Source organism: Petaurus breviceps, unplaced genomic scaffold (assembly GCF_028583685.1).
Source record: "Petaurus breviceps papuanus isolate PSGF00001 unplaced genomic scaffold, PetGlider_PUasm1.0 90925, whole genome shotgun sequence".
Lineage (NCBI taxonomy): Eukaryota > Metazoa > Chordata > Mammalia > Diprotodontia > Petauridae > Petaurus > Petaurus breviceps.
Window position 1 is genome coordinate 33711334 of NW_027187380.1, and position 24383 is coordinate 33735716.

The 24383-nt window shown below is 40.1% G+C and overlaps 1 protein-coding gene across 12 annotated transcripts in view; it reads right to left on the bottom strand.

Annotated features, from left to right (window-relative positions):
* Nucleotides 1-5498: 5498 nt before the first annotated feature.
* GAS7 (growth arrest specific 7) overlaps nucleotides 5499-24383 on the bottom strand; it is a 325321-nt gene continuing 306436 nt past the window's right edge. For all 12 annotated transcript variants that reach the window (XM_069076771.1, XM_069076770.1, XM_069076779.1 and 9 more), the window contains 5 exons: nucleotides 22800-22928; nucleotides 20684-20807; nucleotides 18082-18161; nucleotides 14661-14759; nucleotides 5499-12670 (listed from right to left, as the gene is read on the bottom strand). In XM_069076771.1, coding sequence (XP_068932872.1) covers nucleotides 12557-12670; nucleotides 14661-14759; nucleotides 18082-18161; nucleotides 20684-20807; nucleotides 22800-22928 — 546 coding nt within the window. In that variant the 3' untranslated portion in view covers nucleotides 5499-12556. The remainder of the gene's footprint in view (nucleotides 12671-14660; nucleotides 14760-18081; nucleotides 18162-20683; nucleotides 20808-22799; nucleotides 22929-24383) is intronic.

A 24383-nucleotide genomic window follows, 5' to 3' on the forward strand; every position in this document is an offset into this window, starting at 1 on the left:
CAACCTCCTTTTTTTTCTCTTGATAGTATTTTATTTTCCCCCCAATCACATGTCAGGACAATTTTTAGCATTCATTTTTACAAGATTTTGAGTTACAAATTTTTCTCCCTGCTTCTCCCCTCTTCCTAAAATGGCAGGCAATTTGATATGTTATACATGTGTTATCATGTAAATCATATTTCCATATTAGTCACAGTTTTGAAAGAAGAAACAGATCAAAAGGGAAAAAAATCACAAAAAAGAATAAAGTGAAAAAAATTAGGCTTCAGTCTCCATTCAGAGTCCATCAGCTCTTGATCTGGATGTGGATGGCATTTCATGAATCTTCTGTAATTGTATTGAATCATTGTGTTGCTGAGAAGAGCTTTGTCATCTATACTTGTAGGCTATAATTACAGCTCAGGTCATCCTCAGACCCCAAGACTGTTCTCAGACAGAGCTCATTGGCCTTTTAAAAAGAAGTGAGGGCTAATACCCTTGTGCAGGCCTGATAAATTTGGAAATATATGTACACACACACACACACACACACACTATTTACTGGTGAGGCAATTAGGGTTAAGTGACTTGCCCAGGGGTACACAACTAATGTCAAGTGTTTGAGGCCAAATTTTAATTCAGGTCCTCCTGACTCCAGGGTAGATGCTCTGTCAACTGCCCCACCTAGCTGCCCCTGGAGTCATTCATAGTTGATCATCACACAATGTTGCTAATCCTGTGCACAATGTTTTCCTGGTACTGCTCATTTCACTTTTCATTAGTTTGTACAAGTCTTTCTGATGGGATACCTGGGGTCTAAATCAATTTGTAAAACCAGTTTGTATAATTGTAACTGCAATTTGTATTGTAAAAGTGTAATCTGTAAAATCCCTTTCCCAGCCTCGAAATCTGCCCCTTCCCCCTATCGAACTAGCACTCCGCCTAGGCAACCACTGGTGACTCCTTTGTTCTTATTTAATCTCTTCATGTCTCCTCTGTTCTGGCCCAAATCTCATCTAAACTATCTATGCACTAAAGTCACAAGTTCCTCTCAGTCAGCCCTAACCTTTATCTATGCACTGAGGTCCCTTCCCTCCATCCGATCAGCCCTGACAATGGCAGCCCTACCCTTTAAAAGTAAAACCATATACCCCTCTCACTCGCAGGTCCCCTAAAGGACTCTTGCCCCCTTCTCATAGAAGTGTAACAATAAACTTCTGCAACTCTCACTCCAATTAAGCCTGGGACCTTGAATTCTTTCCAGAAGCTATTGCAGGTTTTCTGGTCTTAAATAAGATCAGAGTTCCTGCTGAACCTGGAGGGAGCTATCCCTCATCATTTCCAGGTTTTTCTGAAATCTGCCTGCTCATCATTTCTTATTGCACAGTAGTATTCCATTACATTCATATACCACAGCCTGTTCAGCCATTCCCCAAATGACGGGCATCCCCTCAATTTTCAATATTTTGCCACCATGAGAAAGGTTGCTATATTTTTGCATGTGTGTTCCTTTTTTAAGATCTCTTTGGGAACCTGTGGTTGGTATTGATGGATAAAAGCAAATAGAGTTTGGTTGCTCTTTGGGCATAATTCAAACTGTTCTCCAAAATGGTTGGATCAGTTCACAACTCCACCAACAGTGCCTTAGCGTCCCAATTTTCCCACATTCTCTCCAACATTTATCATTTTCCTTTTTGTGTCATATTAGCCAATTTGATAGATATGAGGTTGTTTTAGAGTTGTTTTAATTTGCATTTTTTCTAATCAAAACTGATTTAGAGCACTTATTCATATGCCTATAAATAGCCTTGATTTTTTTCATCTGAAAACTGCCTGTTCCTATCTTTTTACCACTTATCAGTTGTGGAACAGCTTATATTCTTACAAACTTGATTTAGTTCTCTATTTATTTGAAAAATGAGGCCTTTATCACTTGCTATAAAGTTTCTTGGCTTTCTACTTTCCTTCTAACTTAAACCTGTAATTCACTTAATTTCTCCTTTAAGAGTTTGGATGGGGTGTCTAGGTGGCACAGTGAATAAAGCACTGGCCCTGGAGTCAGGAGGACCTGCATTCAAATCCAGCCTCAGACACTTAACACAGAAACTAGCCATGTGACCTTGGGCAAGTCATTTAACCCCAGTTGCCCTACGTTTCCCCCCTCCAAAAAGCAAAACAGAGTTTGGATGCTACACTACTTAGTACATATATGTTTAGTATTGATATTACTTCATTATCTATGGTTTTTAGCAAGATGTAGTTTCCTTCCTTTTATCTTTTTTAGTTAGATCTAGCAAAAGCTTTTGCTTTGTCTAAGATCAGTATTGCTACTCCTGTTTTTTTTAAACTATAGCTGATGCATAATAGCTTCTGCTCCAGCCCCTTAACTTTATTCTATGTATCTCTCTGCTTCAAATGTGTTTCTTGTAAACATATTGTAGGATTCTGACTTTTGATCTACTCTTCTATTTGCTTGTTTTATAGAATTCATACCATTCATATTCAGTTATGATTACTATATATTTCCGTGTCCTATTTTTCCTCATTTGTCCTCTCTCCTTTCACTTTCCCTCCTTGACAGTGTTTTGCTTATGTCTACCTCCTCCCCCATCTGCCCTCTCTTTTGCTAGTCCTTCCACCCCTTAATTGCCTCTCTTCCTACCTTCCTGTTGAGTAAGATGGATTTCTACATTCAGCTGATTGTTTAAATTATTCCCTCTTTGAGACAACTACTGAGTAGAGTAAGGTTCATGTGATGCTCAATGTCCACCTCCCACCTCAAACTTTCCCTACAGTGTAATAGGATTTTTTGTGCCTCCTCATGTAAAATAATTTACCCCATTCTACCTCTTCCTTCCTGCTATACCTAGATGTTGTCCCCTTTCTCACCTCTTAATGTTTTTTTGCTGTTCCCTCAAATTCACCTTATATCTGTACTCTATGTATATTCCTATATTAGTGGTGCAATTTTTAAGAATTACAAGTATCATCTTCCCATGTAGAATCTCTTATGTTTTTTCCTCTTTTTTACTTTTAGGCTTCTCTTGGGTCTTGATATTGGAGATCAAATGTTTTGTTCAATTCTGGTCTTCCCCTTATGAAAGCCTGAAATCCTTGTATTTCATTGAATGACTCCGGAAGCATGCTTAATTTCACAAGATAGGTGATTCCTTTGCCTGATGGAATATCAAGTTCCATGACCTCCAATCCTTTAATGTTGCAGCTGCTAAATCCTGTGTAATCTTGATTGTGGCTCCCCAATCTCATTTTTAGAACTCCAGGATGCCACAGGGGCCAAATTAGCAAGGGAGATCCAAGCACTATTTCACTGAGTGTAATGTCCTTTCCAGTAAGAACATAGCTGTGTGGAAACCTCACCTAATTTCCCCTTGTTCCAATCAGTTTAGAGTGGAGGTGACTGAGAAGACAGAAGACTTCCAAGGTATAGAGGGAACAACACTGTACTTAGAGTTGGAAGAGCTCCATTAAAAGCCTCATTCTGCTATTTACTAGTGTATGATCTTGAACAAGCCAGGAAAGCACTATGGTATGGTGGAATGAAGGCTGAATTTGAAGTCAGAGGGTCTAGATTGAAATCCTGGCTCCTCCATTTATAGAATCTTCCAATTTCAGAGTTGGAAGGAATCTCATTATCCACCTAGTCTAAAGCATGAGTTACTTACCTGTATGATCTTGGGCATGTTATTTAAAACTCTCTGGACCTCAGTTTCCTCCTCAAAATGAGGGGGTTGAACTAGATAATTTCTAAGGTTCCTTCTAATCCTAATATTTGTTGATTCCTGAATTCTATCTCAGGCTGTGAGAATTCTCTTTCAATTTTTTGAGGTTCTCTCTCTCTTTTAGCCATCATCCCCAGAGAAGAAAGGTCTGATAACTGATGGGTCTTTTCTCTAATGTTGGGGCTAGCGTCTCAGAAAGATTCAGAGAAGTTGTAGTGCTGGTCTAGGTGAGTAGGTCTCTCTTCCTGTTGGGGGCACATCCATTTCCAGATTTTGTCACTCCCACCCTCATCCCAGCCCTTTTCTTGTCTGACTGGTGGCAGCAGTCAGAAGATCTGTACCAAATCAGTAGACGGTGGGTAAGGAGTTCTGAGCTAACCCTGAAGATGAAAAATGAAGCCAAGACATTGGAAGAAAAAATCAAGGTCAAAGTGGAAGCAGAAGGAAAGATGTGGAGGGGTTGGGAAGGGCCAGAGGACAGTCAGTAACCAGGACTTCCTGACCCTTCAGCCTTACCACAGGAAAGAGGGAAAGGACTAGAGTTAAGCCTTCTAGGATTGGAGTCTGTAATAATATATAGTCCAGTCAGAGTTTATTGAGTCCTAATCTTCTGCTGTGATTGATATATGCTCAGAGGGAACTGAGCTATAGTAGGAGTATGTACACAGACAGCTGTGTTGATGCTGCTGGGAGTCATGACCTAGAAGTTTATTTGAAAACCTGCATAAACATCTTCTATGCAAGGGAAAGTTTATATTCCTTAGGCAAACAAGTTGTTGAAAATGATGTATTATGAACGTGTTTGTTAAGTCTGTGCTTGGACCATAAACTCTCCTCAAAACCCCAAGATCATTTCAACTTCTGAGATTACTCTGGCCAGGAAATAACCACTTGAGTCTCCTTCTTCTGACCTCCATGCAGTAAAAATCCAAACCTCCCTGGTGTGGTCTAGTTGCAGCACACATCTGCCTCCAGCCCTGATTATTAGTCAAATACACCCTTTGATTTGAATGGCCGGCCTACTTTACCCCCCTTCTTTCTCCATTTCTGCCCTGGACTGTATGCAGGAGACAAGGAAAAGAACCAATTAATAAGGATCCTCAGGTAAAGGACATGAGAAATCTGGAGACTGACACACAAGACCTCTGAAAGGGCCTTCTCTGCCTGGCAGAGTCCCCTGCATATTATTGCTATTTATTACTAGGTAATAGTAGGTAGTTTCATTGATATAAAGAATTCCCCAAGAGGAACTTCCTCTACAAAGGTAGAGAGACTACTGCTCTGAAATTCATAGGTTTAAAAAATTCCCTGAGGCACTGAGGGGCTAAGTGACTTGCCCAGAGGTTAAGTGACTCACACCACCAGTTTGTGGGGTGGGAGGATTCAAATTCAGGTCTTCTTGACCCTGAGGCCTGCTCTTATTCATAGCACCACATAGCCTGGTTATGTTTAATTATTAACTCTAATAAACTGAATAAGTGGAAGGGGTAAGAACAATAGCAGGAAAGGAGATAAATAGGCCAGGAGACTTAAAAAGAGAGAATTGAGGAAGGAAGCTGGAAGGGAAGAGTGACCCATATGGGAGAGAACAGAAAGTCACATGGAAGGGGCAGAGACTACAGGAGAACAGGATTGGATGACCTCTTGTATTGGTGGAACTAGGCAGTTAGTTCGGCTGCCCTTCAAATCCCTTGATAAGATGTATTGGGGAAAAATGATTACCAAGCTGCGGAGAAAGGAGAAAATAAGGGCTCTAGAAAGAACAACCCCACCGCTGGGTTATGTGTCTCTGTACAGTTTATTTTACACGGAATGACTCTAAACATCTGAAGTGTATACACCAACTTGCAGAAAAATATAAAGAAATAGAGTTTAAGTTCATGAAAATGCTTTATAATAATACAGGACAATTATATATAACAAATTCAGAATTAGAACCCTTTAAACATTTAATTCTTCAGCTTTAATACACACTAATGCAATTATGGGAAGAAAAATGGGTTACAGGTTCCAAAGAGATCAGAGTTGCAACAGTGTTACTTATAAATTATATTACATCAATTATATTTACCAATCTATGAAGCCAAAGAGAATGAAAAGATATAGAATGTGAAGTAAACACATTCATACCAGAATGAGTAATGCTGGCAGGAGACACAGCTTTTTAACTTTAAAAACGTATAAAGTATTTAGCAAAAGTTACAGAAAACAGACCAAACAAGCAAGTTTATTTTGTTAGAAAATTCCACTTTGATACCGGAAGGCAGTATGTTTGTGTCTCTGGAATGACTGCCTCCCATCCAGCATTGATCCTGAGGGGGAGGAACGTATAGAATCATTGGATAAAAGGAAAGAGTTGCACCCTGGGGACACTGCCTCCTGCCAGCAGCTGTAAATGCTCACTTTACTGACTTCCCTTCCTCCATTTCGGATCCTTGCTCCCCACTAGCGTCTGCAGCAGAATTTCCCAGTCAGGATCCCAAAGGAGGGGAATGATGGTGGTGGTGATGAGTTGGAGTGAAAGAGAACTACCTAGAGTTCTAAGGAAGGACTGCAGAAGTCATCCAATCTGAACTCATTTAACAGATAAAACCACTAGCATTAGATGAAAGATTTCTTGGCATCAATAGATATCAGATACTGGGGTGGTGTCTATTGTAAAACAAAACTAAATTAAACTATGTAAGGGTGAAAAGGAGACTTCCAGACAAGGCCCAGATGATTCTTTTCAAATGCTCCAGTGTCCTGGATTAGGTGAAATTACTTGTCCTAATATAATATAGCAAACTATCAGCAGAGATGGACCAAAATCCAAGCTCCCCAGACCTCTAGGGTAGGCCCCCTTCCACCAAGGCATGCTTAGGTGTCTCATTACCCAACTGCCAACAAATTCAGAAGCACCCATACATCCCTGAATTCCTTATTTCACAATCTTGGTAATGATAGAAGGATCCCTTGAACTGAAAGTATTTAGCAGAATAACTCAACACCCTCTATTTATTATATGACAGGCTAAGTAAGAGAGAGATATTAGGCTACCCTAACCATCCCCCAAGAAACAGCTCCCTACAGGAGCTTCTGAAAATACAGGCTGTTCAAGTTCCAAAGCCTGAGGAAGAATGCTTTGGTTCCATTATCTGAATTATTTGTCCTCTAATACATATGCTGTTATTTGAATGAGGTGGTTCACACTACACATGTGTAGATAGGGGGAGGAGGATGCACTGAACTTGGCAGAAGTTCAGCCAGAGGGCGACCAGGCAACCTTGTGGAAAAGGCCACCAAATTCCAATCCAAAACCCACTTGACTCCCTTGCCCTGTGCACTGTCCTTCCTGATTCTAAGTATACCAAATGTCCTGTGGAGATGTTCCAGGTTGTCTTCCAGAGATCACTTTTCATTAAGGCCTGAAAGTATAATACACATAAACATGGGGGATTATGCCAATCATTTTGAGTAATGTATAGGCAGGATAGTTGTAGAGAGATTTGTCTACATGAATTGTAGGTGTAGTGGTATGTGGCTGAGTACAAATGACTGCAAGCTGCCTGGTTTCTCCACCTCTTCAGAGATTTGGGTCTGGAGACCATAATGCTTCCTGCACATGCCACAGAAGGTATGTAGGAGACACAGGTGATAAAGACCTAGGCTAGGTCCATGGGGTGGGTCCTGTTGAGGGGTTTACTCTATTTCTGATAGCACTATGGGCTCAAAATTCTGCCTCAATTCAAATCCTAAGAAGACTATTGTTTTCAAACTTTTCAAATTTCAAAGATGAAATGGGTTTCCTTTCCTAAGAGTTAGCTGGAAACTTTATGTGTCAAGTCAAAGATAGGGTGAAGGATCCCAGTATGGTTTGGCCATGCGTAAAGTAACTTACACAAAACTGATGATGCAACAAAGAGATAGTCTGGTTGGGTTCAATTCTCTTTTATACTAGGGCTTGCAGAGATGAAGTGATTTACTCAAAGTCACTCAGCTATTTTAAAGAAGTGTTTGGATAGGAACCCAGGTCTTCTGATTTCAGCCCAATGCTTTTCCTACTAACCATGTTACCTTTGGTGTTCACTAAATGTCCTTTAGTGATAGTTATGTGATAAGAATATAGAGACCCAACTGACCAGGCATTATAGCGTAGGCAGAAAGATATACAGTACCATGAAACACATGAAAAAAACAACTGGTTTTGGGGAAACCAGTGTTAAAGGAATTTTTTATTTCCTTTTATTATTTGGGACTCAGTGGTATTCTTCCTATAGATTTTGGTTAAGACTCTATCCTAATATTAACTTCATATGATTGAAACCTTTCCTATAGCATGTGATAATTTACTTAGAGCCTTAAGCATTCCATAGATAAGAAGTCAGAGGCAGAAGCTGAACTGTCCCTTATTCCCCAGCTACATATAAATCCTCTTCCTCTTCAATTAGCCTATTTGTGAATCCTCTAAATGTAGTTTAATGTGTAACCTGATTTAATTTAGCTGTTCTTTGACGGAGTTTGTTTCCTGCAAGGATGTGTAAATTTGTTCAATTTTTAATGACATTAAATGAATTATGGGATTATGAATCTCTAACTTTTATAGCCTAAGAGGAATGTACAAGATTGCAATATGTAAAATAATCATTTCTCTGTCACTCTGACAAACTTTTGCCCACTCTTCAAGAAGCCTTGTCAGAATCCTCAAGGTTGTTCAGGTTTTTCTCTGAGTCCTGAACCTGTGGTCAAGCATAACGACAAAACCTAAGGTTTTACCTCTACGATTTCTGTGTTGTGGTAAATAGATATTTTGCAGCAATTACTCACCACATGAACTCAAAGAGGAGACATTTCTCCCTTAACACTAGGGGTGGAAGTTCAAGAATAAAATGTAGCACATGGGTACTGCTGTACTTGAAGATGAAGCATATTTACAACCAGAATAGGTAGGCTAGAAATATCTCTAAAAATGAGCAGAAGATAAGAGGGCCAGAAGCCAATCATCCCTTAAAGAAACTAGGTAGGACGTTTTCCTGCCTGGAGGCAGGAATATGGGAGAGGAATGACTGACAACAGCTATAGTGACCTTACCTTTCTTAAATGATGATATAGCAAGTTAATATAATATAACTCTTAAAGCACTTAATTGTACAAATTCATTAACTAGGATCCTATTTACATTATTAAATAAAGGCTACTCACTTGTTACAAATAAAAGTCTGTGATTCCTTAAGGCTCACAGAGGCCAGGGGGAAATGCAAATATTTGAATTTCACAGCTTGGACTTCCAAGTTCCAATGAACTCAGGCTCAGTTTGCTGAGATGAGAATTGGGCATTTAATCTTAATTTTAAAAAGCTATTATTTTTCAAACTATAAATGTCAACAAAATAAATTCATGAATTTAATCATTGTTCATGTTTGCTCCCCTCACTAATCAATGTTTTATTTTTAGTCCTAACAAGAAAGTGGTTATTTGTGACAAGGCCCCTACAGATAAAACTAAGGGGATCAAGCATTAGTCATTCAGTTAATGAAGTCTTATCTTCACCCTTCTTTCCCTACCCCACCCCATTTAATTACACTGCCAATTTATATTGGAGATATTGAAATCCTGATTATAAGTAATTAGGAAAAGAGTTATAAGGGGTAGCTTTTATCATCAGCGGATGTAGGGTTAGTCTGTTTCTAAAGGGGGAAAAAAATCAACTGGAGGGTTGCTATGGCAACAGGACAATCCATGCTGAATGCCAGTGGCTTTGTTGAGGATTCACTGCTATTTTTTTAAAACATGAAATCTATCTAATGACCTAAGTTTTTTCTACTTACCCAGCTTCAAAATATTTCAGTATGATCTGTGATGGGCACTGTCTCCAATAGTATGGATGGTGACCCATTCATGCCTGTTCATGCTGTGACTCATACTCAATCAAATAAAAAATTTTTCGATAGTTAACAAACAATAAAATGTCTAATTCCAAGAAATCTACCCTGCCCATCCTAATTGAAGACATCCTTCTGTGAACAGTCAATTCACAGCTTCTGAAATAGACACTAATACTTGGATAAGGAATTGGAGGCTTGGTGTATGACGCTGTCATTTTTTTTGGAATGGCTATTTTATTAGTCTGAAGAATGGTTGAGCTTAACCGCCAAGATCTAAATCAACATTGTTTTGCTATCACAAGCTCTTGTGGCTTTTTTAGGAAGCAGAGCAGAGCCTGCTATGTGATGGTACATAAATGACCTGCTAGTACCTTGCCAGTAGGAAGTGGGAAGGAAGAAAAGGTACATTGATCCCATACTGAGAGAAAGAAAAAATTTAGCTTTTCTAAAGGCTATCGTGAATGAGACTGAAATAGATCCAACTCACTGGAATAATTGGGTTAACAATAGTATTACTTATCCTTTGTTTAGCACTTGAAAAATACGTTAACATATATTTACTGAGCCAAAAGTGACTCTTCATCCCCTCAGTCCCCTTTAACCCCGCGCCTCCAGTCTAGCCACCTTTTTATTCTGTAAAAAAAGAAACCATGAAAAAAAAAAAAGAAAGGTTTCTGCCAAGGAACTATAATCATGCAAGCAGTAGATGGGCATCACTGTATAGCCTTTATATAAGCACTCATTCCCCCTCATCTTTGTAGAACATCAGATCACTATGATTCTGTTCATACTGCCAGCTTCTGAAAATGGACTTCCTCCCTAGGATCTTGATCAGAATAAAAAAGGTGACCCACCTTCACAAAAACAGCAGGAGTGAGATACTCCATGCTCATGTGAGCTGTACAGAAGGATTCACAGGACACAACTAATGAAATACTATGGTAGCCTGAAATCTTATATTCCTGTGTTTGTATGGTGGGTGGATACCATTTAAGTACTACTTACATAGATGAAAATTTCAGGTCATAAGTAGGGGAGAGAAAATATAGGCAATTCTTAGATTGCCCTAGATCTGCTAAATGTGGTCCTTAATTTCTTTAGGCTTCAGAAGAGCATCATGTAGAGTAGAAGAACTGTCTACTTACTGCCTGGGTAAGTTACTTAATCTCCCAGAGCCCCGGTTTCTTTATCTGTAAAATGAGGGGATTGGACTACATAGCTTCCAAAGTTCTTTCAAGCTCTAGATCTTTGATTCGACGGTAGGATAGACTAGATCCTACCAAAGTTCCTTCCAGCTCAAAGAGTCTATGAAATCCAATGTGTGAGCATTAAGATTTAATGGGTGTGCCCCCACACGTAAATTATCACACTCACACAGACACATGATTTAAAGGGCCTTTGAGGGCTGCTGCTGTGGGAGAGATATACAATAAAAAATGAGGGAGAGCATATCTAAGGTACTGAAGGTAAAAATGGCAAAAACATTCCAATCAATCCCTGGCCTTTTGGTTTTGGTTTTGTTGGGAACTTGTTCACAAAACTGAAGGTCAAAAATGAATAATAACTGAAAAGAGAAAAACAAACTTCAATTAGTGCCAATTAAAGTGTAAGGGGTAAGGAGAAGCAGCCAAAGAGAAAGGAAGTGTCAGAACAGTAAGAATCATCACCAGGAAATCATAATGGGAGAGCCATGTCCTCTATTAAAGAAATTGGCAGGGTTTGGGCAGATTCCACAGGTGAGAAACAACGAGATATTTTCCCCACAGACAGAAAACTTTGAAGTATATTGTTATCGAAGATCTGGGTTGGAAAATTATAGCCAGTATCTGGTAAGATGGCACAGGATGGCAAACGTGACCCAAGGGACAATGAATAAGGGAGAGAATCAAAGAAAGGATCCATATCATCACATCTTAAACCCAACATTGTGGACCTCAATGCCTAAAAATGCTCAATCACTTTGACATAAGAAAATTTTCAATACTAGATTGAGAGCAGGAAACATAAATGATGGTGTGGCTGGAACGAATAGAATGAGACACTGAAAACTAAGGCCTTCTAAAAAGTTTCATATGGTGAAAATGGGTAATCTAAACAAACAAACAAAAAAACTGGCTTGGACTGTTGAATTGATGTTTCCCAGAACAGCAGAGCATGAGAACATAGGTCCAAAGAATCGAGAAGCACTGTTAATGTAGAAAGAAAACAAAACCAAAAACATTTGTGGCAAATGGGAAGAGAAAAGGGAAACACTGAAAACTGGGGCCAGTTTACCTAATGAGGTAGTTCCACCTTTATCACTGTAGGTCTTTCAGGAAGGGCAGGGTCTGTTTTGTGATAAGAGAAGCGGGTGCTCCTTTCCAAGATTCCCTCTTAGGCCCCAGTGGATGATGCTATGATGAAATGTTACAGAAGATGCCAATGGAAAGGACTCCCAGTACCAGACAGGTCACAAACAAAGGACTTGGATAGATATAGAAGGGATGTTCTAACTATGGGGGTACTTCACTCCACCCCAGCCCACTTCATTTTGGAGAAAGGGGTGGACAACTTTCCCTACTTGTTAAACTCCATGGAGAGGAGAAGCCCTTAGGTTTGCTGAGGACTAGGCCTTGGTAACTCCTTAAGAATTACAAGCATGTTATAAAGCTGGGTCTTTAAGTATGTCACATGAGTATAAACAGAATACTGCCATATTCCAGAAAGCGAAGCCTTCAGTTTGCTCTCAGAACAGCACAGGATGAGGACTTGGGGGCTTTAGTGATGGCGATAAAGGCAGGGGTGTATGTGTCTGCTTCTGAGTCTGGGGAAGGGAATGGAGACATTCCAATTACCTCACCAAACAGGACAATGGGTGGGATGGCAGCACAAATCCTTCCCAGCATGACCATGAGCCCCAAAGAAAGAGCCCCTTCTCTTGGTGGGATCCCAAAACCCCAACAATAAACCCATTCAAGGAATGACTCATTCAGTCTAGATTTCCATATCCACGGGTCGGATATCTCCGGTTTTGTGTTCTTTCACCCACAGCTCCCTGTCTTTAGCGGGATCCACTTTCCGCAGGAGTTGATCCACAGGTTCTACTGTCTAAAGAAGACGGAGAGAAAAGGACAGTCAGGGGTCAGCTATGAGGAGAAGAGGCTAGGGATCTTTTCTATTAGGAACCTGTCAGTAAAAAGTCGGGAGACCAGGGTTCAAATCTCAGTTCTAGTTCATTTTAGCTGTGTGACTGAACAAATCATTTCCCTTCTCTGAATCCGTTTCCTCATTTATAAAACAGGAATTATAACTACATTTGTTGTTGGAGAGTCATTTTTAGTTGTGTCTGACTCTTCATGACCCCTTTTGGGGTTTTCTTGGCAAAGATTTGCCATTTCCTTCACCTCATTTTACAGATGAGGAAACAGAGGCCAACAGGGTTAAGTGACTCATCTAGGGTCACACAGCTAGCAAGTGACAGAGGACAGATTTGAACTCAGGAAGACTCATCTTCTTGACTCCAGGTGCAGCACTCATCCACTACGACACCTAGCTCTCCCTCAATATCTACACTACCTACCTCCTATCTGGGGAAAAATAAAACTTAAGGTGCTGGCACATGTAAATTATTATCATTAATATTCACTGAACCAGTTCTAACTGACAACTGTTGCTCCCTAATAAAATGTTTTGAGGTTTCAAGGGAAAGACTGTTTTGAGGAATGGAAAGAAAAACTGGAAAAATTCTCAGAAGGATTATCTGTACCAGTCCTGACGATCTTAGTGACCTTCAATGACTTTTCCCCTCTAGGTTTCACTTTCCTCCTTGAAATGAGGGGGTTGGACTGAGGTTCCTTCCAACTCTAACTTTTTGTGATTCTATGAATATAGGAATGCAAATGTCAAACTTTTAGGAAATGATATCCAAAAGATGAGGTCATATTGGTCTTCCCCTTAGGCAATAGGCCATGTCACATACTTCATCAGAGTTCCCTACTTCACTGCCTCCTGCAAATCCACATGCTTTTGGTGTTCTCGAGTGTAGCTGGGCCCACCAATGCTAACGTATTCCTTCACCTGAAAATGTTTCTGGATAAAAGGAGCAGTTAATTTCTTCCTAGATGCTAAACCCAAAATTAGCAGCTTCTATCTGTCACCTGTAGCTATCCAGCTATTAGCACACTGATAATCTGTTCATGTCCAAAGTCCATCAATATCCTTATCCCTAGTGTCCAAATTTTTCCAATTGTCTAATCCCACTAAGAGCCAGATATATACTAAATAAATTTTGGGGGACTTGATTATCCCCGAGTAGGTGGGTGAACTGTCTTTGCAGCCTAGCTATGGAATTAAAATTTTCTTCTGACCAGTCCCATTAGACTGTGAGTTCCTTGAGAGCAGGGATTTTGTTTTGTTTTGTATTAGCCTTTTGTAGCACAGTGCCTGGCACATAGTAGGCATTTGATAAATGGTAAGTGACTGACTTACTAGCACAGTACTGGATAGAAGCTGGAGTTGAGTTTAGAAAGTGATGACAGGCTTGCTGCTCATCAGAAAGAAGCCCTCAGCTTTTTCAGGTGACAGAACATGAAAAAAAATCACTTCTCTCTAGGCCTGTTTTCTCATCTCTAAAATGAAGATGACAATATTTGTATTATGTTCCTCACTGGGCTGTGAGGAAAATGCTTTATATTCCGTAAACCATTATAGAAGTGGAAGTGATTTCCAAGTTCCCCATTATATGAACTGAGAATGGCTTCTGGGAAAATTGACTTGATTCTGCTTTCACTGGATCATGGATTTGGTGCTTTGAGACTATCTAGTCTAACTTCTTTATTTTACAGGTGAGGAAACTGAGACCCAGAGAGTTAAATGACTTGTCCTGGGTCACACAGCTGAGATTCAAACCTCTGACTCAGCATTCTTTCCATTGCACTATGCTATGTTTTACCTATTTCTCATACTAAAAGCAAATTAATTTGCTGAATACTCGAGTGGTCTACCTTTGGGCCCTCACTGCAATGATCCTGCTCCCAATCCCTTGCTGGTACACCCTCCTGTTTACTAGGCCATAGAAATCCAAAGGTTAGGAACTCACACTTTGGTTGAACATGTCAGTTTCGTGCCGCAGCTGTGTATATTGGCAAAGATGTTGCCGAATCATCTCTACTCGCTCCACCTCCAGCCTTTCGAGTTCCTGCAGCGGAAGAGAAGCTCTGGGATCTCTGAGCATTTTTCTCTGTGCCTTAAGGTCATTTCAGCAGAGTCTGGTCTCAGTGTCAGCCCCAGGACACTAAGTATTGGGAATTATTTACCAAATTCTTGAACCTAACCAGATTCTACTGAGCTCTTGGATTCAAGAATTCTTGAGAGATTATGAACTTGGGTCTGTTCCAGCGCTACATGGCTGAGAAGGAAATAAAGTCTTTGGTCTCCTAATATATCAACCCTGTTCTAGCCCTACTTTTCTTTCTTCAGAGTCTTAACCCTAGAGTCCACCATTCATTATTCTTTACTTCCTTGCCCCTTTGGACCATTCACACTTTGCCAATCTGCAATTCTGGATCTCTCCTGTCACCTGTGCTTTCCACTTGAACAACCAAGTTATTGATTGCCACTGGGGAAAGTCACAACACCATATGGCCTGTATCCACCATAAATTCATATTATATAATCTCATTATTTCATGGCAAAACTTGAATTCCTCCTTGATTGACTGTCCAGTAGCTTACTGCACCAGTTGTTCATACTGATTCTCTTTCTTTCCAGTCTCAGTAGCTATTGAGGAAACATGCTGAGGTCCATTCCACCCTTAAAAACCCTCTACTTGACCGTGCACCTCAAGTTGTTGTATAAATTCTCTTTCCTTTTACTGCCAAATTCATAGAACAAGAATCTTCTACATTTTCTGTTTCTACATCCTCAACATGTGCTTCTTGATCTTTTACAATCTGGTTTTGACTCTATCGATCTACTAAAACTGCTCTCTTCAAAATGATTTACCACAGATCTCTTAACTCATCAGGAAAGTGGTCTTTTCTTACTCTAAATTCTTTTTGGCTTTTGATATGGCTGACCACCCATCTTTCTGGACACTTTCCACTTCTTTGACTTCCACCATACCGCTCTTTTCTTCTTCTGCTCCTTCACAGATTCATTAGTGTGGGTGTTTCTCTGTGTCTCTTTCTCTCTGTCTGTCTCTCTCCTTCCTGGGAGATGTCATACACTCCCATTAACAACTCTTATATCCATCCCATTTCTCTCCACTTATTATCACTACCTCAGTTTGAGTTCTCTCCACCTCTCACCACATTATTATTCTCTACTTACTATAATAAGCTAATTGGTCTCCCTGCTTCCATTCTCTTTCCTCTCTAATCCACCTTCCACACTGCTATGAAAGTAATCTTCCTAAAGCACAGGGCTGATCATGCTAAAAAATCTTCATGATTTTCCAGTGCAAACACTAAGCCTGGCATTTCAGATCCTGCACAATCTGGCTTTCACAATATTCCCTTTCTATGTTCCAAATTTCCCTATTGGGTCTTCCCTTAACTTTATCTTCCACTCTAAGTATTTATACAAATCTGTAACTGGAAAGCACTCTTCCGCACCTTCTAGAATTCCTTTCAGGCAGAGGAGCATAAGCTTCGGAGATGGAAGGTATCTCAGAGGTCACCTCTACAGGCCCTTCATTTTTCAGATGAGGAAATTAGATCCACAAAGGACTTGCCCCACGTAATAAATGGAAAATTTGAACCCAAATCCTCTGACTTTACAGTCCTCAAGATGAACTCAGATGCCACTTCCTCCATGTAGTCCTGCCTATTGCTTCAGTAATTTATGTTTTCTCCCTCTTCAATTTCCTTGGCATAATACTTAATTTGTGTATATGGCATATATTCCCAGGAAAATGTAAACAGGGCAGACTGTTTCATTTTTGTCTCTGCCCAGAATGATGCCTTACACACAAGAGGTAGTTAAACATATTTTTCAAAATGAACTTAATTGAGGCAGGACTCAAAAGCCACAGTTTGTATTAGAAAATGGTTGGATTGTGGGAGATCCCTAGGGGAGTCTGATTTCTAGGTAGCTCCTTGTTTTGGGCATGTAGGGGGGTGTATGATCAGAATTCATGTTGTTCAGTGCACAAGTAGGGCATTACCAAAGTGATTAACTGGAGGGGTGGGGATAAGGAGGTGGGGGTGAGCCTGGGAACTAATTAGGAGATTAACTGAGGGAAAACTAGGCCATTATCCCAGGTGGAGGCCTCTAATCTCCTCTGGCTGGCTGACACTTTGAGAGGATAGGACAGCTGGGTTAATAATGGGCAATTTTTACAAGGTGTGACTATGAGAGTTCAGCACCATAAAACATGTCCTTTCAAAATGATATAACATTAAATCCACTCCACTGTGCTCACACTTGGAAAGTAGATATCTAAATGCTAGCCTCTGGCCAGAAAGAAATCAGGAAAGCATGGGGAAAGTGGTAGGGGGAACTAGACCCCCTGGATGGTCAGAATTGCTCCCAATAGTCTGAGTTCTTTTTAGCAGGGAGGGCATATTGTATATCATATTGCACAGCTGTTAATATGGGAAATTCTTTGAGGGAAAAACTGTTCCTATACTTATTTTCTTGTTCCCAAAAGACCACCTTCCATCCCTGGCTTGAGGTCTACCAGATCCATTCCTTTGCCTCTACTGGGCATCACAAAAATATGACACATAGATATACTCTCCCCACATACGTCTAGGGGCAGTCACTTGGCTCTTTCCCCATTAAATAAGTTCTGCATTATGCCAAGAGGCAGTCTGGGAAGTTACCCTTATACCTCTGAGCAGAGGTGGGAGGTATTGTGTAGTTCAGACAGTTACTAGGGAAAAGAAGAAGTGGAGAAAGAATTCTTAAAAGAAAATTATAAGTCTCAAGGACATGTATAATCATGCTATCAGGTGGTTTTATTTACTATTTGGGGGGAATCTAATTCATGAGGGGGGAGGCTATTTGGGTATTTGGAAGGAATCACCTGTTGTATCAGAAAAAAATCTCTCAATAAATAAAAAATAAAGACAGTGGAAAAAAATGTTGGGTTTGAAGTCAGAAGATCTGAGTTCAAATGCTGGATCTGTTTTCTCACTACCTTGTGACCTTGGGCAAGTCACTGAGCCTCAATTTCTTATCTGGAAAAAAGTAAGGCTCCCTTTCAGTTCCAATTCTTATGCTCATTTGATATAAGACTCATAGATTTGTAAAAAAAAAATATCTTAGCCTGATGGCTGGATTAGGTGATTCTATGGGAAAAGAACAAATGATCTTACATGTAGATCCACAGCTTGGATTCTATTATAACAGATGAAGTTCTAGCTGGCAAGAGTCAGGCCCTCCTTAATCCCCCTTATTATTCTGCTAAGAACTCCCCTGAGCTCCAATAGGATGGAGCCTGTAGCACAAGCTTTAGTGAAGAGGATGCCACCCATCCCCTGAAGGGAGTTTGGAGGGTAGTCACAGATCCTTACCAAGGTGGTTGTCACCATCTCTTCAAACCACTTAGACTGGGCCTGATTATAGAGATCCACACAGCGCATCAGATCATCTCCTGAAAACACAGAAGGAACAAAGTTATTTTTCCTCCATGGTCCTAAACACAGTTATTTCCCCCACCTCCATGGCAATCTTTTCTCTTCTATCCATGGTCATATAGACAGTAGGGGCTCAGGGTGCTGACAGGGGACTATTGAGGTCAGTGATCCAACACAGAGGTTGGTGCATAGCAATAAACATTAAGGATTAAATTTACTATAACTTAACATAAAGCCCTCGTTAAATGAACTTTTTCAACAATCGCCAAGTCCTACCAACCTTGTTCAATTGTTCAATAATTGTTCCTTGGCTCAGTTGGGTAAAATAACATGTTAATGTGACCAAGGTGATAGTGTTAATTTAGTTTTGCTCTGTTCCCTTATCACTGGCTGTTCCTAGACCAATTTCTATTGCTACAAAATTCAAGAAATAGGTGTCTTAGGCGTGGCCTTAAGCCCTATTCATACTCTGGTGGAAAGAACACTGAGTATAGGGGTAAAAGATCTGGATTTGAATCTTGGCTCTGTTAATTTGTTACCTGTGTAACTGTATATGTCATTTAATATGTCTAAGCTTCACTTTCCTCATTTGTAAATCAAGAGTGTTTCCAGTTTGAAATCCAGGGATCCTAAAAATATAATACATTGGTTCTTCAAGTTTCTGGGACATTTGTGGTACTATGGAATGGTCTCCTGAAGGGCATGGAACTAAACCTTATTGGGAAAAAGGGAGAATGAAATTTATTGAAGACTCAGACCTTCTCAGCTCTACTGGTTTTGAGAACCCCCATAAGACAAATTTCATTAATTGGAAAATTGTGGCAAGTCATTGTAATTGCCCAGGGTTAATGAACAGAAATTTTAGAGGTAGAGGGGACCTTGAAGATCAATTAGTCCAGCTGTCTCATTTTGCAGATCATAGATTTAGATCTCTGGAAGACATCTCAGAGATCATCTAATTCAGGAAACTGGGCCAGAGTAGTTGTGACTTACCCAAATTTACAGTTATAGTAAGGGGCAGAACTGGAATTTGAACCCAGATCTTGACTCTCAATCCATAGGTGTTTGCTGGCTGGAGTGGTTTCTTTTGGCCCCAATATGACAAATGCTTTAAACTCCCATAAAAAATGGTAGTCTATCGATGCCAATGTCTGTTTCATTTCACTTATGGATGGTTTTTTTTGGGGGGGAGGGGTGCATTAATAAATCAAGCTGAATCTATTTAAATGAGTCCAATTGGCTGTTTTCTTTGCATTTTTATCCTTTCTACTAATTTGGCATTGTTTTTGATTTTTGTTCCAACACACTAATGGTCTAACTGCTTTCAGACAGATTCTACAATTACTCTCACAAGCAGTGATAGTTTTCTTCTATTTTCATGTAGTTATTTCAATTTTAGGAAGGAGAGATCCAGGGAGATAACTTGAACAAGGTTACACAGAGGTCAAGTGAAAGTGTTGGGATGGAAATCAGGGTCTTCGGACAATAAATTCACTGACCTCATCACATCACATTTCTTTATCCTGTAATTGGTGATATTTCATCCATTTTATCCCAGTCTTTAATATTACTGTATCTTAGAGTAATAAAACAACATTTCCCTCACACTTTTTATAAATCAACCTTTCCACAGTCATTCTGGCCCTCCATGCTCAGGACTTTAGAAAGGACTGAAGGTATTCTGTGCTTTTGGGGATTAGCTAATTTTCATCACTGGGGGGCAGTAGAGACTTCATTTGAAGAATTAGAAACTATCAGGTCAGGAGTAAAGGCTGCTTTTCTCAGTTGCATCTGGTTTCAGGAATTGTAATATAAGGAGTTAGTGAAAATCAAAGCTAAACCAATACTTGCTTAATTCAAGGCATCTAACTTGAACCTTGGGATGCACATATTCACATTTATTCAAATTTGCACTATTTGAAGTAATAATTATATAAAATATGGTAATTGATTCCAGCCCAATGGAAATACTTCAAATAGGTGACCACTTCAAGGGGATGAATTATTCACACTAATCTGAACCTAGCAGTAGTTAGGTCTGGGAGGTAGTCCCTTCTGTGAATATCTCCTGGTGGGGAGGATGGTAGAGGGAGAAAATCTCCCTGGGCCCCATTCCCTAACCCAGATGGTAAATTTGCAAATCCAATCTTGTCAAGGAAATGCCCACGATCCTCCTTTTCTTGTCTGCCTACTTTCTTCTCGGTAGTCTTCATCATAGAACTCCTCAACTCCCTTTTACACCAGCAACACCAATCTGAAGTTTAATCTATAGGGACAACCTTATTCTGAAGCATCTGGTTTCCCTTGAGTAGGACTGCAGGACTGAGAGAAGAGGGTGAGGGATTCTGGGAGGTAAGGATTAAGTTTTCTTTGGTCTCTCCATTTTATCCCCCTTCATGCCCCTGTTCTCTCATTCCAGTTCTCTAATCTCAGGAACTTAATCCATTTACCTGTCAAAGCTGATCAGAATCTCCAAAACATGTAAAGGACAGTAGGGAAAACTAGAACTTTTTACCCAAATGGGGGCATGGGAACTCACCAGCCTGTGTAGACTTCCGCCTGGCTTTCTTAATGTCCTCTTCGGTTTTGTTGCTAAGTTTGATTTCTAATTGCTGGGTTTTCATCTCCAGATCTTTTTGCCTCTCTGTAAGGGCCTTCCGTGCCTTAGACCAAATAGAACAGAAAGAGAAAGCACAGCTCTTAAAAGCTGTAGGAAGATTTCAAAAGGTCTCATAGTCCAGTCCTCTTTTCAGGAAGGCAAGTTATATTCCTCATTTTACAGATGAAGCAACAGGGCACCAGAGAAGTTAAGTGATGGTTCCAAGGTTACATAGCTACATAGTGGCAGAGCAAGTAACACAGAGAAACCAGGTCCAGATGTCCAGTTTAAATTCTCTTTCCATTTCACCATTCTATTAAGTCTACCAGAACCTAGATCTGGACACACCTAACATTCCCCTCTGCTTGGACCAAGAATAACATAATAGAGTAGTAGCTGGTTGGCAGAATTAGAGATCATGTGTTCAGAAATAAATGTTACTCTAGATTCTAGTTCCAAATCTGCCACTGACTTGCTACATGGCCTTTCCCATCTACTCAACAACTCAGTGTGTGATAATGGTGGTGTTAATAATAGCTGACATCTATATAAGCTTACTATATGCCAGGCACTGTGCTAAGCTCTGTACAATTATCTCATTTCATGCTCACAACAACCCTGGGAGCTAGGTGCTCCCATTTTACAGATGAAGAAACTGAGTGAAGTGACTTGCCCTTGGCCATTTAGTAAATACATAAGGTGAGATTTAAACTCTGATCTTCTTTACTCCAGGGCTAGAGCTCTTCCCAGTGTGCTATCTAGCCGCCCCTCAGAAAACAAATTATTTAGAAAAAAATTCCCTGTTTGCTGGGAAAATTGGAAAGCTGCCTGGCAGAAATTAGACTTTTATTTATATCTTATGCCCCTTTCTGCAGTGAATTCAAAACAGATATATAACTTTAATATTAAAGATCACACCATTAAAAAAAACTGGAGGGGTGACCAGGTAGCACAGCGAGTAAGAGCACCGGCTCCAGTGTTGGGATGACCTGGGGATCGAATCCCGGGCTCAGACACTTAGCACCCACCTAGAAACACCTGGCCTCGTAACCTTGAGCAAGTTACTTAACCCCAATTGCTTAGGGGCGGCCAGGTGGCTCAGCCAGTAAGAACGCTGGCTCCAGTGTCGGGATGATCTGGGGATCAAAATCTGGGCTCAGATACTCAGCACCACACCCAGAAATAACTGGCCGTGTAACCTTGAGCAAGTTACTTAACCCTGATTGCTTTAAAAAAAAATTGGAAGATATGAAGATGGTATCTTCTCTCCTGGTATTAGTTTTCTCACGTGTATAAGTGAGCTGCTGATATCCCTTCCAGTTCTGATATTTTATGATTCTTTGTATAAGGCAGGAAGCCCATTCTAAGTGGGAGCATGGGTCTGGGATGAATTTGAAGTCTCTTCCAGGCCCACTCTCCCATCACTATTTTGGCTTTCTTTGTTACCTTGGCTATTGCTGCTTGCCCAACTTTTTATTTTGTTGCCAAGTTACCTCCTACCACCCCTACCATCATCAGATCTACACCCCCTTCAGCCATTACAACTTGTAAGAGAAGAAGGTACTTACAGGAAAAATTATATGAGTCTATCTCTCCCAACTACCCCTAAAAGAACAAACCCATTCCTACTGCTAGGAAAACAAGTCAAAGGATATATGCCTTACTACTGGGCAAGGGCAAGGGAAGCAAGCAAGAGCTTAGAAAGGATGACATAATCCTATACAGGATTTGGGGTCAGAGGACCTGAGTTTGATTCTTTCACTGCCATTACTTACAACCTGTAGGACCTTGGAGCAAGTCAATTTAGCATGATAGATGTTCAATAAATATTATTGAATGAGAACAAGAGACAATTTGGGAGAGAATTGCTCTAGCCTACTTCTATAGGCTATGGGTTGGGGTATATCAAGGATCACTGTCACTTCACTGTCACTGTGGGACTTCTGGAGCCTTGTTTGAATGAATTCAACATAGGCAGTCGTTCCTGGGCTTTGCCATCCACCATTTACGATGTTTGCCAAGCAGGGGATCCACCCCCTGCCCTGGGACAGCCTACCTTCTCCACTGAAGCATATCGGCTGGCCAGTTGTTTCCGCAGATCAGCAATATGATGGTCACACTTCTTCATGTCTTTCTTGAAATTTTCACGGAAATTCATGAGGGGTTTTTCCACTTCACTGTGAAGCTAGAGGGAGGAAAACAGTGGGAGGAGAAGAGGCTCAATGCTCTAGGGTAATAGACATTCACATTGATTAGAAGAAACCATAAAGAGAAACTGTCTTGGGCTCTAGTTCCAGTATGATGTAGTAAAAAGAGTACTGGACTTGAAGTCTCGAGACTGAGGTTCCAATCATAGCATTCAACACTTACTAGCGACTCTTACCTAGTCTGAGCCTCAGTTTTCTCATGTGTAAAATGGGGATAATATTTATAAACTTATATAACAAAGGTGGTTGTTAGGAATGTACTTGCCTAGTGTCTTACCAATCCAGTCAGAAGGACTTTAACTTGAAGAGGAATGGTAAGGGAGAAAGCTCTTCTGGCAAGTCTACCAAACTAGACACCATGGAGAGTAACTGTAATGTAGGATGAGTGCCCAGAAATTCATGAGAAGATCCAAGCAACAAGCCAGGAATAAAACCCATGACATCATATGCCAGTATGAATCAGCCACCACTCAACTTCCTGAAATTCTCCATGCTTTTTCTTTTTGCTCTCTTTCAAGAGGTATGTAAGAAAGACAGAATATGGTCTTGGAGCAGATCAAAGCTATAGAAAAAAGGTTCTAAGATTCATAGCCAGAGATCTGAGCCCAGTTAATATCATTTGGGCAAGCATTTAATTAAAAGCTTGTAATACCTGAAGCATGATGCATATCCAGCTTTGGAATACTAAAGAAAAGAGGGAACTGGGATCCCAGCTTGGAGAAGAGAAGACCTACGTTGGTGGCAGTAGGGGGTTGGTAGAGGGAGTGGTGGGAGAGAAGACATGATATTTGTCTTTGATGATTTAAAGAGTTGTTAGGTTCTGCTTGGCCTAAGAGAGAAAGGAACTAGTAACAAGGGGTAGAAAATGTTAGAGGCTAATTTTAGCTCTACATAAGGAAATACTTCCTAACAATTAGAGTGGTATGAGAATGGAATGGGATACTTTAAGGAATAATAACTTCCTCCAAAGGACTTCAAGTATAGGCCAAATGACAACTCATGGAGGATGTTGTAGAGGAAGGTTAACTCAAGGGTAAAGTTACAAGCCTGAATTGGAGAGAGTTAAAAAGTTTCTGATTCAAAGGAAAGTCCAATGTGAGCTCAAACGTGTTTTCTACTTAACCCTAAGAAGGAAAACCAGAATGATGATAAACAATGATTAATAGCAATTCAAGTTTGGGGCAATCAAGAACTTCAATCATATAAAATTTTATATCTTTAAATCTTGTTCTATGATTTATTTTGACTACTAGTGAAACAAAAGTAGTGAGAATTAACTAGTAATTTGTACTTTCCTATTAACATGAATTATATCTCAATAGAAAAAACTCATACTGGATCATGAGCTAAACTATATTGAGGTGCTTACATTTCCTTAAAATCTTTAGTTAGAAAAAAAAAAGTAGTGACTAGGACTAACTAGTGATAGTTTT